General features: G+C 38.4%; 1 protein-coding gene across 1 annotated transcript in view; it reads left to right on the top strand.

The window, feature by feature from the left end:
• CNTNAP4 (contactin associated protein family member 4) overlaps window positions 1–14,749 on the top strand; it is a 268,262-nt gene that overhangs the window by 165,402 nt on the left and 88,111 nt on the right. Inside the window, exons 8-9 of the mRNA XM_043898095.1 lie at window positions 1,822–2,083; window positions 9,873–10,022. Of these exons, the coding sequence (XP_043754030.1) occupies window positions 1,822–2,083; window positions 9,873–10,022 (412 nt within the window). The remainder of the gene's footprint in view (window positions 1–1,821; window positions 2,084–9,872; window positions 10,023–14,749) is intronic.

Consider the following 14,749-nt stretch of genomic DNA (forward strand, 5'->3'; position numbering starts at 1 on the left):
CTAGTTCACTTTTAACAGAATCACAACATAGCCAAATGTTTTTGTTTAACCTAGACCAGTAGTTTAATTCCAGCTTGTATTGTTCTGAATAAAGTGATTTCATTGACTTTTCAAATCTATATTTAGAAGGTTTGTTGAAGGTTATTTTCAGGAAAAATAAAAACATTTATCTTGATTTCTGAAGCCTGTTAAGGAACATGCTAATTATTTCTAAATAGTTTAGACTTTAATGTTTTTTCTTAATCCTTAAATATGTATTTAGTACTAACAGCAAAATAATCTTTCATGTACAATATCTTAATGAAAATTTGCAAGTCTAATGTATCTTGAAGATCTATTTAAAAACCATTAGATAAGAAATAATACATGTGAATCTGATGACAAGAGCATAATGATAAGAAAAAAAAACCAATGGTTCAAAATAAGAAGGTAAGTAGTACATTGTACATTGTATTGTGCAATGTTAAACCTAAAAAAAAAAAGGAAAAATAAGCAGAGGATGAAAGTGAGGCCAAAGAGCAACAAACCCATGAAAAAGGCTTAGATTCTTTATTAGGTAAATGCAAGATAAATAACAATGATACATCACATGGGCATTTTGTCCTGGAATTTATGCAAATATAAAAGAAATGTAATACCTATTGCTGCCAAGGATGTGGGGAAAAGTGTGTCTTTGTGTACTACTGTTGGAAATGTGGAGAATTTAACTTTTTTTGGAGTTCAAGAAAGAAACTGGAAATATTTATTAAAATATGTAGATACACTAGCTCTGAATTTAGAATTGTCTTCTGAAGAACTGAAAATACATAGAGAAGCTTATTCATGCTTTGTTGAGAGAGGCAAAACTTTGAAACAAAGTGACAACATATTAGTGGAAGTGAAAGTGTCAGTTGCTCAGTCATGTCCCAACTCTTTGCAATCTGATGGACTATAATTCACCAGGCTCCTCTGCCCTGGAATTCTCCAGGCAAAAATAAGGGAGTGGGTAGCTGTTCCCTTCTCCAGGGGATCTTCCCAACCCAGGGATCAAACCTATGTCTCCTGCTTTGCAGGCAGATTCTTTACCACTGAGCCACTGAGAAAACCTCTTGATAAGAAAACAATTGACTGAAAATTTGACCATTCACATAGTAGAATATTGCCTAATCAATAAAAGTAGGAATTAGGCTTTTACCAGATGACTCAAGGGGATTTCCATAAGGTATTTGTTAATGATAAAATCATGGTACAGTAAACAGCATAAAACATGGCTCCCATTTTTATAAAACAAATAATGTCTAGTGTGTTGGTATATGTATTCCAAATATATATTTAAGTGTTTGTGAATATACATATAACTGAATATATACCTTAAATATGTGTACACATATATATGTGTGTTTGTATTAATATATATTTGTATATGTCAATGGTAACAGAAAATTATGAAAGAATATGGAAGGGGAACCAGTAGCTCATTAATATTGGTTATGTCATGGAGTGGCTTTGAAGCCAAAGGCAGCAAAAGTAGGAAGGGAAAGCCAAGTAAGACATAAATAAAGAATTGTTTTAAATAAATTTTGATTGAATTCAATTGCATTGAGTTAGATGCCTTTGTGAAATTTGAGAAATGGGAAGAAAATGATTTCACCCAGAAAGCCCAGGGAGAGATTTGCCTGACTATGTATCACTGGATTTGAAGAACCTTTAAAATATATGGCAAGGATTCCATATCTATGTTGGTAGATATGTTGTTTTAAACCAGGGGTAATTAGATGGTTCAGATTCTATTACTAATGTGATGTGTCATTCTGAAAGCTTTCCCTTTTCCTCTCTTCTCAGGGAAATGTGTCATTTTCTTGCTCACAACCGCAGTCTGTGCCTGTGACTTTTCTGAGCCCCAGGAGTTACTTGGCACTGCCGGGCTCTTTCGGGGAGGACGAGATTTCTGCCACTTTTCAATTTCGAACCTGGAATAAGGCTGGGCTCCTGTTATTCACAGAGCTTCAGCTGGTTTCAGGGGGTCTCCTCCTCTTTCTTAATGATGGAAAACTTAAGCTGCATCTCTACCATCCAGGAAAATTACCCAGTGACATCACAGCAGGTAATAAGTGTATTCCTGCAGGCAAAGCATATGGGTTTGAAAGATTTCATTATCTCTCTGTCCCTTCTCTGTAAAATTTTATGCCTAACCCCCAAATTAATATTTGTTTAACAAATGAATACTTGAATTAATAAGATTATCTCTTCCTTAGAGGAACTGGATTCCAATTTTCTTTTAAATATGGCTTCAGCACTAGCAGTTCTTATTAACCAAAATGATAGTTGTAGGGCAATAGAAATTTCCTTCCATGACTCTCTTGCCCACTTCAGATAAATCAGTGTATTCTGAGGAAATGCACTTTGAGAAAAATATGAAAGACTTGAAATGGATCCCAAGTTTGCTGGGTGTCTTCAGTGGATGATGAGTCTTTGTGTAACACAGTTATAAGACTTATCTGGTCTTTGAGAGATGGGGAGGGGTCTTTTTGGGATTGGTATCTTTGTATTATTTAGTTAGATTAGCTTTGCTTGCTGCTGTAATCTGTGTGGAGTTGCATATATTTGGGGAAAAGATTTACGTGAAGCTCCTCATTTGGGAACCAAATGGAATTCTCTGCGCTTCTAGGCAATACGGTACCATTTTAATGGTTAGAAGTCATATAATTAAGGAGACTCTATGAGAGTCTGGAAAATTAATGTCTAATTTAGGTCAGTGCTTTGGGTGAGGGATATTTTTGTCTCTTCATTAAAATTACATAGTTCTTGACAAAGGATCTCCATCAAATTTTCATATATATGGAATAATACCCAAGCCAAGCAACTAGAGGTCACATTGGGGTAAATTGCTATATCGGTTTAATAAATGATCTTTAAAAACAATTTAAAGATGCCATTGTACTACTCATCTATATTAACTATGACCAAAATTAATAGAATATGAGCGGGAGAGGAAAAAAAGTTAAAATACAGTCGGAAACCAAATATAAGAAGCAAGTAGTATACAAATGAATACGCCGGGTCTTTGTGTTTCTTTTTTTGTTGTTCGTATACCACAGTAGTTTGAATGTGGGAACTGAAACTTCAATATCAATTATAATTTTTAAGAAGTACTGTGCTGTGACTTTTTAATGTAATACTCAAATTGTGGTAGATTTGCAGGCTTGACAAAAGGAAATAAATTAATCAGTGTCATATTAATAATTAATAGGCTCCCTAAAATGAGGGCCTAAAAATATAAGCTTGCCATTAATGTAGTTTATTCTGATGTATTTGACATCCTCTGGGGTGGTTGTATTCATGGCCTAATTTTCAGCATCTTAGAGAAGCTGCTTCAGTGCAGTGTTATTGTACAGAGCCCCATGAAGCTAGTTCATTTCTAAACACTTTACAGGCTTGCAAATTGAATAAACTACTAGGTGTAAATCTATCTAGACCACCTTGAATGATTTTAAAAATTAATGTTTAAATCTGCGTACAATCTTGCCATCTATTATGACATCATATGACTTAGTGCTCATAGCTAATAATAAGGATCCTTGGCAAAATATGAATGTTAATATAGTAAAATTGTTATACTTCAGATAATAAAGTAGGACTTTACACATCAAATCCCCCATTCCCATCTTTCTAGTTTCTTTCAAAATATTAATTTTTGCTAGTTTCAACAAGAAAAGTGCATTTTGCATTTGAAAGTGGACTTTAAATGGTCTGGGTGTGTGGCCCATTTGTTTCTCTCATAGAGAAGACTTTCACAGGTACAGTGTTTGATAATTAAAACAGTTGTCAGGATGTATCATAATGACTCCAAAGAGAGTCGATGACCTGGTGGGTTAGTATCACATTATACTAAATCATTCTATTATATGAGGATGGCTCAGTTTTTCTTTACTACTGGAGGTATAAATTACTAATCTTACATATTTTCAAAACTCAAAGTTTTTAATGTCTTTTACAATGGAATAAAAATGTAAGTTGTATTGAGGAAGAATGGAATTGTGCAGATGTTTGAATTATCAGGCTAAATTTTTAATGTGATGTAGAGTTTTGCAAATCATTATTTGGAATGGTTCAAAAATATTATGTCAGTTTATGTCATTTCTGAGATATTAAAGATTTTGTATTAGTCTAAATCATAAAACACATTAGCAGCCCTACAAAATCACCTGTGACACCAGTCTTTGTCACCTTTTACATGGCAGAGCAAAAATCATTCAGGTCAAGAATTTAACGAACAATATGGTTGTATTTTCCTAGTTAAATTCTTGACTATCAAATTTGAGATTTTTGCTATGAGTTTCACATTTCTGCTATTGTTTTTGCCTAAAGGTGAAAATCAGGCTTGAAAACAAGCTTCTTGCTCCCATGGGCAGGGCCTGGTGGATGACGGTTCTGCATGTTTCCATTACTGAGCTTTCTGGTTCTTGTGACCCTGACAGAGGGGCTACCCTCTTGATTCGCTTGACCCAGGAGAAGCCAGTTTTAAAGTTCCTTCTTTTCACTAATGGCATATTCCTGTCTTTCACATTAGAACCTCATCGCTCCCTGAAAGTCCTGCTTCCCCCTAACATGATTGACAGCCGTGACCTCCATATTTTCTTCTTGGCAAGAGCTATCTGGTGTCATGAACCTTTAATTCTGGTTCGTGGATATAGTTAGTGGGGATAAGAATGTCTGGCACAGCTTCAGAGCACTGAAAGTTATTTGGAACAGGCAAACCCTTTAGTTGCTCCTTGAGTAATGGCCTTTGTAGAACTGCCTTTTGCTCTTTTGCAAGGAACCTACCTATACAGCAGACTTTATTATTTTTTTTTTTCTGCTTTACACATTCTAGTCCATGGATGCTTGTTATAATCTTATGGGAGAGTGACGGCAGCTAAAGTGTCATAATATTTCTGTAGGTGGTTTTAAGACTGGTCCCTGAAGATTATATAGGAGGAACTGAGAGAAACCTTTTTCTTCCTCCTGTATTTTGTATGTCTGTGTGTTTTGGGTCTGAGAGAGAGATAGAAGGAGAGAGAGAGAAGAGGAGGAGGGGAAGAAGGGGAGAGGGGAGAAGGTCCTTATAAACAGTCCCACCTTCTCTTGCCACCTGCAGTTGCAAACCTTTCCATTTATTCTTCTATTCTTCCAGCTGGAGTTGTCAGTGGTTTCCACCCAGAGACCACAGTGATCACCCTTACTGTTGAACAGGTTGGGTTTGTTGCATATTGCAGCAGGGAGGACCCTTACCCAGGGAACCATGGGGAGTCTTATCACAAAGGTGTTAAGGACGAGTTGGCATAGAATTTTGGATTATGTTAGCTGATTTGGAGGAAGGTTTCAAGGAAATGGAAAATTGGTGGAGATTAAATGCTGCCAGGAGGTGAGGGAATTTGTGTGGTTAACTATCTTTGTAAATTTTATTTTGAGGAATGGAGGCATGAAATAAAGCTAAATTTGTAATTGATTTCACAAGTCAGTTGTCATTCATGTTGTCCGGGAGAGGATTTGATATTTTTGGTAGTTTGCACAGTAGCCTTGCTTTTGTCTGTGCTTAAACCAGATTGTAGAGTAGTTTTGAAGGGGTTCTGGATCCCATTTCATTGTAGTAACCTTGTCTGAGTGACCTGGTCTGATCTCGTGTGTTCTGTGAGCTTGTTTATGCTTCGCAGGAGAACCCTACCGCTAAGCTCTGGGTGCTGTCCCGTGTCTCCCACCATCAGGGCCCCCCTGAGAACATCAGCCACTAGCCCCAGGCTCTTGGGGGCTGCTTTTCTCTTTCTCAAAGTTAATTGTTTAACATGAGCCAAATAGCAAGGTCACCTCCCATCCTGCAGGCTGAGAAGAATGTGGATTGTGGCATCAGCTCACCAGTTGGATGCGTCCTTGGGTGATTTGTTAATCCTCTTGTGCTTCATGGTCTCCATGTTTGAAACGAGAATAACAGTAGTAATGTTGAAGATTAAATGACATGATGGATATAAAGCACACAACACCTGGTGTGAATAATAGTCACTAGAACTGTTGTTATTATTTTTATTATTATTACACCAACACATATTCCTTCCCCTACAATCAAAAGTTGTGAGTGTTGGGAGCAGTGTACTAGAATGAGCGTTTAGTTACTTGAAACGGTGAATTGGAAAAAATACATATTCTGCAATTCCTCCTTTTCCTTCCCCTCTTTCAGTGTGTTGTGGCCTTGGAAAAGGGCTCACTTCTCTTCAGATATTAAAGTTGTAGACTTAAAAGAAAAATAGTATCCAATTTAAAAATTATCCTTTTTATCAAGTGGAGTTAAGTGAAACGAATTGCACAGGTCATTCATTATTTAACTTGAGTAATACATCCCTTCGATGGGTCATGAAAGTTTCCTCATCGTAAGCAAGTGATGTCTGTTACAAATGAGGCTCAAGAATAGTTTTCTGAAGGTTCCCTCACAAACACAGCACAACTCCGGAACCCACACGCTGAGCAGATGGGTGCATGTAACTGTGTCAAATTCAGAGCGGCCATCCTGGCATACTTGTGTTCTTAATCTAAGTTAGCTTCTGTGTTGACAGAAGATGCCCCGAGCCTTTGACTTTACTCTGCTGGCCCTACCCAGCAGCCCCTCGGAGCAAAGTTGCTCAGAGTGTGCCCCCTGGAACTTACTGGTTCAGCGAAATACTTGTTCCCAAGATAAGCACAGAAATTGGGAGTAAGCTCCTAGAAGCTGTTACAGCAAGAAGGCATCATTGCAACATCTAAGCATATGGTCAGTGGGCTTGTGTTTTAGATGCCTTCTTTCTTTAATGTTTTTGTCATTCGTTTTTACTGAATTTTATGAAAGTTATCAGTTTGCAGTAGGTCGGAAGAGAAAACGTCCCTCACCAGAGGTGGCTTGATAAGCGTCATCCCAGGCCCGTGGAAAGCTACGATAAGAAAACAGAAGCCAAGTCGTGTACACAGGCACATCCGAGCTTTGAGAAAGAGATGGTGGGAAACCCATGGCAGGGTAAGGAGGGTGGGAAGTTTTTATCCATGTGACGTAAAGCTCAGTACAAGCATTTTCACTCTAAATGTATCCTCTTAAAGGAAGCACAGGATGACAAATTTGGGGCATTTGATTTATTTTAGTCCAATCTCATAGCGTCAGAGATTATATAACTCTATTCAGTCTCCTATTTCAGAGTCCACTCTTAGAAAATATGTCCAAAATTATCTAGCCTACATCCTTCATTTTTCAGTTTTTAGGTCTTTCTCATTATCTTTCACAAACCAAATCAAAGTTGGGTCTTTGGAAATCTTTTTTTGGTTCATGGGTATAATGTAAAAGTAAGCTTTGGTGCCCAGGGTGGAGTTTGTGCTATGCTAAATGAGTCCAGGGCAAAGAGCTTCATCATCTAAAGCAGCTTCCATGAATTTTCTGTCTGAAAGCTTGTGGCCGGAAATAGCTGGGGAAATAAAGAAATTGCACAAAATATCAGGAAAGAGGCCCATGACTTTTAGCTTTAATAGAGTACTTATATTTTTATTTAGTAATTTGATCTGCAAAATCATACAGAGTTGAATATTAGGTGGACATAAACCTTACTGATTTATCTACAACAAAGAGACTTAGATTTCACCAGTTTGCTGAGTATTCAAAACAGAACCCTATAGACTTAATTCCCTTTAAGAGGAAAAGGCTCCACAGCCTCCTTGATTCATGACACAGGGACCACCTTCGGAGGGTCTAGAGACTGTTTTTATAGGTGATAAGGAAACCTTGATTTTTTACTGTAGCAATTTTTATTATGTATATAAACTTGGAAAATACAGAAAAATTATAGCTAGGAATAAAAACAACCATGATTTTCTTGTATGTGAATATTAATGCTTGTGTGCATTTCCTTTCAGCCCTTTCCCATATTTGTAGAAAATCAGGAATATAGTTAGACTTGTATATATGGAGTTAATTCTCATTACTTGCAGTAGTTACGTCCTATTAAGTTGTTGTGGACATGGAATTAATAAATACTAAACCATTGTTTCCAGGGGAAATACAGGGTTAGGTTCTTGTGAGCCTCTAGTGACAACATTTTTGTCTACCAATCAACACAACCTCATATGTATGATTGTGTTTAAAGACACCTTCTTTAATGTTTATTGTTAATTACCAGCATTGAACTCAAGGCCAACATTAACTCATGCCTGAAAGAAGCTTACCTCTCACATGTATTTTTCTCTTTAAGGCAGATCATTGCCTTCTTGCACTTCGGAATGCTAGACAACACTTTATCACTGTGTGAGGGGGCCTTTTAAACAGCAAAGTCACTAACAGGAAGCACAAAAATATGAAGACAGGTTTCCATAGGAGAGCTGAAGCGAGAAGCTTTGCCTTGCTTGACCTCAGCTGGAAACTTGCATGTCAGTTGACTTGAATTTTTCTCTGCTCTGTGTATTTCTGCGACTGACCCCAAAAGTGCCCCGAGTATTGATTTGGAGGCTACCAATATAGTATGGCAAGTAGTTGAATTTGCAAATACAAAATCTGTAAATTATGATCAACTTTATGAATATGGTTTTACACACTGCTGTTTTAAATTTCCATTATACTAGTACACTTTCATCATTAATTATAATCTCTTTAAATACTTCTATAATGATTGACGATATACTTTGCTAAATATTCTAGACTCATAAAAGATGACTACACCAAAGTGTAAAAGAGCAGATAAATCATTTTATTAGGTATAACCTAGAATTTTGGAAAATATCTGTGCTTGTCCCAAGCCACTCCTTTTAAAAGGTAAATTACATGATGAAAGCTGAAAATTAGCCCATGCCAAATAACTGAAAGATTTTCACCATTCAGGATTGTCCAAACTTGAATTAGAATTTTGTTCTCTCTACTGATACCCCAAGACATGAAGATAATCATGCACTATTTCCATGTATTTCAATATTCCAATTATTTCAATAACCTCAGATATGCAGATGACACCACCCTTATGGAAGAAAGTGAAGAGGAATTAAAGAGCCTCTTGGTGAAAGTGAAAGAGGAGAGTGAAAAAGCTGGCTTAAAACTCAGCATTCAAAATACCAAGATCATGGTATCTGGTCCCAGTCACTTCATGGGAAATAGATGGGGAAACAGTGACAGACTTTATTTCCTTGAGCTCCAAAATCACTGCAGATGGTGACTGCAGCCTTGAAATTAAAAGATGCTTGCTCCTTGGAAGAAAAGCTATTGCAAACCTAGACAACATATTAAAAAGCAGAGACATTACTTTGCCAACCAAGGTCCATTCAATCAAAGCTATGGTTTTTCTAGTAGTCACATATGGATGTGGACCATAAAGAAAGCTGAGTGCTGAAGAATTGATGCTTCTGAACTGTGATGTTGCAGAAGACTCTTGAGAGTCCCTTGGACTGCAAGGAGATCCAACCAGTCAATCCTTAAGGAAATAAATCCTGAATATTCGTTGGAAGGATTGATGCTGAAGCTGAAGCTCCAATACTTTGACCACCTGATGCAAAGAGCTGACTCATTAGAAAAGCCTCTGATGCTGGGAAAGATTGAAGGCAGGAGGAGAAGGGTATGACAGAGGATGAGATGGCTGGCTGGCATCACTGACTCAACGGGCATGAGTTTGAGCAAGCTCCAGGAGATGGTGAAGGACAGGGAAGCCTGGCATCCTGCAGTCACAAAGAGTCGGACACAACTGAGCGACTAACAACAATGTAGAGGGTGCTGATTCCCTCCCCTCTCTTGCTTCTTGTTTTCTTTCGTTAAGAGTTGTTAGAGTGCTGTACTTGATTGAGTGGTGTGTACATTGCCATTTCTAACCAACTGCTTACAGTGTTGACTGTTAGATATCTCTTTTAACTGATTCTATCTCCTCCAGGTGTTGGATTAAATGATGGACAGTGGCATTCCGTCTCCTTATCTGCCAAAAGGAATTACCTGAGTGTGATGGTCGACGGCCAAGTGGCTTCTGCATCCCCCTCCCAGGGCCCTGAGCAGATTTATTCAGGGGGCACCTTTTATTTTGGAGGTAAGAGAAGCAGTCACTGCATACGGGCAGTTGAGTCATGTTCTTAGTTACTACCCCTGTATCTTGAAGTCAGCATGTTTTAACCAATGTCAATATTATGGAATCATTTTTCACTTTCTTTGAAGATGGAAATGTTGAGTGGATCATGATGATAAATCATGACGTAAAATGTATTTCTTTGAGGTGGACTGACTTATGCTTATGATTTCTGTAATGAGAGTGCTTGCAAGTAGACCATGCTCTTCAGTTCTTACTTTTAAATTTTGTTATGTTTTCCTAATGTTGAATGGACCTTACATGTGTATCTTTTTCAGATTTTATGGGCTCATTTCATTACTGTGTTTTCCTGTTCATGCCTCTTAGCTTTTCTAGAGCATCCTTATTGCTTTTCTACTGCTCAATGCAGGTCAATATTATGCCAATGTACAAATAATCTAACTTGATTAGCCACAGAATCCTCTTCTCATTGCTAAATAATAATACACTGATACATTTGATAGAATTAGGGCACCAGCCTTCAACCCCAGGACGTCTCTCTAAAAGAACAAAAAGTGTTTACTTGCCTAGTGGATGTTTGATTAAACTAAAAGCTTCAAAAAGCAACCTTTGAAAGTGGAAATGAATCTCTATCACTGCAAAATTAAAATAAGACAATATTTGACGTTAATTAGAAAGGCAGGGCTTCCCCAATGGACCAGCTGGTAAAGAATCTATCTGCAAGGCAGGTTCTCAGGAGATGCAGGTTCCATTCCTGGGCCAGGAAGATCACTTGGGGGAAGGAAATGGCAACCTATTCCAGTATTCTTGCCTAAAAAAGCCCATGGACAGAGGACCCAATCCCGTGGATTGGTGGGCTGCAATCCAAAGGGCCCCGAGAAGGTGGAGACAGCTGAGCACAGAGCAGCACCCTCAGAAGGCAAGGCTGTAGAAATCATAGTCATAACTTATGGTGTTTCCTCTTTTTGCTATTTTGAATTGTAATCATGACTTCTGTCTGGAATCACCTTTGAATTTGGTTGAAAGCCCAGGCTTCATTATTCATCAATAATACACAAAATTCCTTTCCAAGAATTGACAGTAAAGTACACAGACCGTGAATCATGCATCTTATATTAAGAGTGAACAAACAAACCAAAAAGAAAAAAACCTTCATAATCCTTTGCTATAAAAGGCAGCATAATGCCAAAAATATTAAAAGATAGAATTGCTTCCTTATGAAGATTTGTTCATTTATAAGTTCATTTATAAACTAAGTTGTTATAAAACGTTATGGAATATATGATTGAGTTTATGGCAACCTATAGCAACATGGTCCTTTAATAGCTGGTAAGACATACAAACAGTTCCTGAGTTAGGATTTTTCAGCTACACAATGGTGTGAAGAAATACACATTCGGTAGAAACCATACGTTGAATATTTTTCTTTTATCAGACTCGTGACATGTAGGGTGATGTTAATATTCTCTCACGATGCTGGGCAGGGGCAGTGAGCCACGGCTCCCCGTCTCCCACACGATCACAGGGTAAACAGCAGATACGCTTAAACCATTCAGCTCCCGTACAACCAATCTGTTTTCACTTTCAGTGCGGTACTCAATAAATTGTGGGGAGTATTTAACGCTTCATTACAAAGTAGACTTTGCCCAACTGTTGACTAACGTAAGTGTGCTGAGCACATTTAAGGGAGCTAAGCTAAGCTATGTTTGGTAGGTCGGGTATATTAAACATAGTTTTGACTTAGGATATTTTCAATTTACAATGGGTTTATCAAGATGCCACCACACTGTAAGGCAAGGAAGATCTGTACAGAACAACTTTAATCAAGAGAAGATTGAGAAACACCAAAAGAGATAAGGAAAAAACCCAATCATTTTGTTAAATAATGCAAAAAAGATGATAAAAATAATAGAGTGCATAGAAGTTTAAGCCATGAAAATAGAATCATCATTCTTAAATTACTTTATACCCTTCATGTTCAGATTTAATGACACCTTTTTTTTGTAGAAAATTTTGGCTGTTATTCACACTGCCATACTACTTTATAACAAAATATATCACACATACACTATAATTTTGCTTGCTTTTATTATGATACATATGATACACACCATTTTAATTACATGAACTCATGATTTTTGTATGTTTTAGATTTATCAGAGAGTTGCAAAGATACATAGGGAGTTGCCATTTACCTCTTACCCTGTTACCTTGTCTTGTTCACATTTTACATCATATACACAATTTAAAGAATACAAATTATTATTTTTAAGAAATACACATCTGCACATGCATTTCCAAACTAGGAAAGATAACATTACCAGCATCCCTTTGTCCCTCCATCATCGCATCTCTTCATCTTCCCCAATGAATGGGGCTTTTATCCCTCCCTTTGTGTATTAAGGTGTTCCTAAGTCCCTAAACAATATACTGTGGAAACTTCCATAATAAAATTTCAACTTTAGGGCTTTTATTTAGATAACCAGTCTTAAGTTTACTTAGGCAATATCTCTGTTTATTCAATCATCTTCTCAATTGGTGTCCTTAAGTACTAGAGTATGTTCAATCCTGGCGTGAGATTCTACTCATCAGTAAATATAAATATACACCCTGTGAACCCTAGGGCATCCTAACATTTCCGGGGCTGGGAGCACTGGTCCAGAGAAAAGCAGGGGGCCTCCTGCTGCCACGGTTCTGCCTCCTCCTCCAGGCCTCGTTCTTCCAGGACCTGGTGGAGGAGGGGTCCCTCCTCCAGGAAACCCAAGTAGGTCTTTGGGGTGAGAATTCTGGACTCTGGGAGTGGGCTGAAGGGGAGAAGTTCCACGTGGGCCCATCACCTTACCCTGTGAGGCCTCCCAGTGCTGTGGGCAGAATCACGGCTGGAGGAAGGTTAGAACAGGGGCCCCTAAAGGGCAGACTGGTTCAGGGGCCCTCGTTGCCTGAGTGGTACTGGTGGTGGGGGGACCAGCCTCCCCTGGTTTTAACACTGAACACCTGCAGTCCTGGGAACAGCCTCTCCGCTTCCCACCCTAGAGCTAACCTGACAGTTGGCTAGCTGAAACCTGTCCTGTGCAGACGGGAGTCCCCTTCATTCCTGGGGTCTGTTTTATCTAGGTGGGAGTCTTTTCTCAGGTAACCAGTTTGTCTTCAAGTAAATAAATAGCCCATGTTCTGAGACACTTCCAATTCATCCTTCTTTGTTTCTCTCTAAATTCAACTGCAAATTCCCCGTCATCAGCAGTCAGTCTACCTGTAACCTGGCTTCACTGCCGCTGTGCAAAGGGCGGTCTGTCCCCCCAGCCTTGGTTGGATCTGTTTTCTGTGTCAGGCTTGAAGGTGACAATTGGGAGAGCGGGCTGCTCGGGGCTCACAGTGCTCTGCATACACCATGCTGAATACCACGCTCTGCCACCACTGTTTACTCTTTCTCCTTCCTCAAATGTATGCTTTCCAAAAAATTACTGAGGTCAGCTTTTATCTTTTATTTATAAACCATAAATTTTAAATCTGGGTCCTCCAGATTTAAATGGAGGAAAGTCTACCTTCTGGGAATTCCCCTACGCTGTCTTTGTGCGATGGAATAACTGTGAAGCACACGCTAGAAACTCTAGACAGTGTGCAGAATCCTCACACTCCCGCTTGTATAAATCAGACGCTCTCCATCTAGTGAAGGGGCTACACCACCATGAAGTCAGACCGGCATCTTACTTCTGGTACATGCAGTGATAATGTATCTGCCATCCTCAGAGGTGCTTAACATGCTGCCTGCTTCTGGTAATGGATCCATCCATTAATTCAGCATGAAGTATTCCCCAGAAATCTTCATATTTTAGAACTTACATCTCAAACCGGTTCAGTGCTGAGCCTGTCTCTGCCGTTGCATTATATTAACCTGTGGATGTCTGTTATCACGGGCTAATGAGGCTAACCTGGGGTGAACCCTTCTTTGTTCTTGAGAATCTCTTGCTTATTAAACAGTGTAGCCAGGAATGTGACCGCTGTGCACTCCGTGACATTCCATGACCTCTCCTTGTGATGGTGAGTTTGCTTAGTTTTGTCCCCTAGAGGCATACTGCACCATTTATTTTATTCTGAAATAGTTTGAAATGTGTCAGGATACACCACCTGGAGAAAAGGAGATTAGCAGAGTTGTTTATATTCCTGGCATATTGTAGTTGCCCCCAAATATTATTGAACTATTATCCTCTCGGTTTTTATGTTAACATTCTTAATTGGTTAATAATTCATCTAGAAAGCACATCCAGATTGTGGGAACCGTATCCTGGACCATAGGAGGATTTGAAGCACTGAAATTGAGTATAGAATCATGTGCAATATAAATGCTCACGAAGGTTTCATTATCTTTTCTTGCTACACTAAATTTTAAATTTCAGCATCTCCATTACTTAAAGTATAATATTTCACTGTGCCTGATAACAGTTTAAATATGAATCCTGGCCTTACGTTTGCCAGGTTAAATGTATTTTGTTGGGAAAACAAAGCATTAAGGAGAAATAGCCGCAGTCAACATATTTAATTATAATGGAAACTCCCAGGTAGAAAACTAGCATGGATTGTACAGGAATTAGCAAGTTGCTGATTCATTTCTTATTCTTTGAAATTGTAATAGTGGTTGACAACCATAACGGCAAAGAAAGATTAATGAAAAATACATAAGTATAATATATGTGTTCATACTCCATAAAATTGTTTATTTCACTTGGATAGAG

This window comes from Cervus elaphus, chromosome 4 (genome assembly GCF_910594005.1).
Source record: "Cervus elaphus chromosome 4, mCerEla1.1, whole genome shotgun sequence".
Classification (NCBI taxonomy): Eukaryota; Metazoa; Chordata; class Mammalia; order Artiodactyla; family Cervidae; genus Cervus; species Cervus elaphus.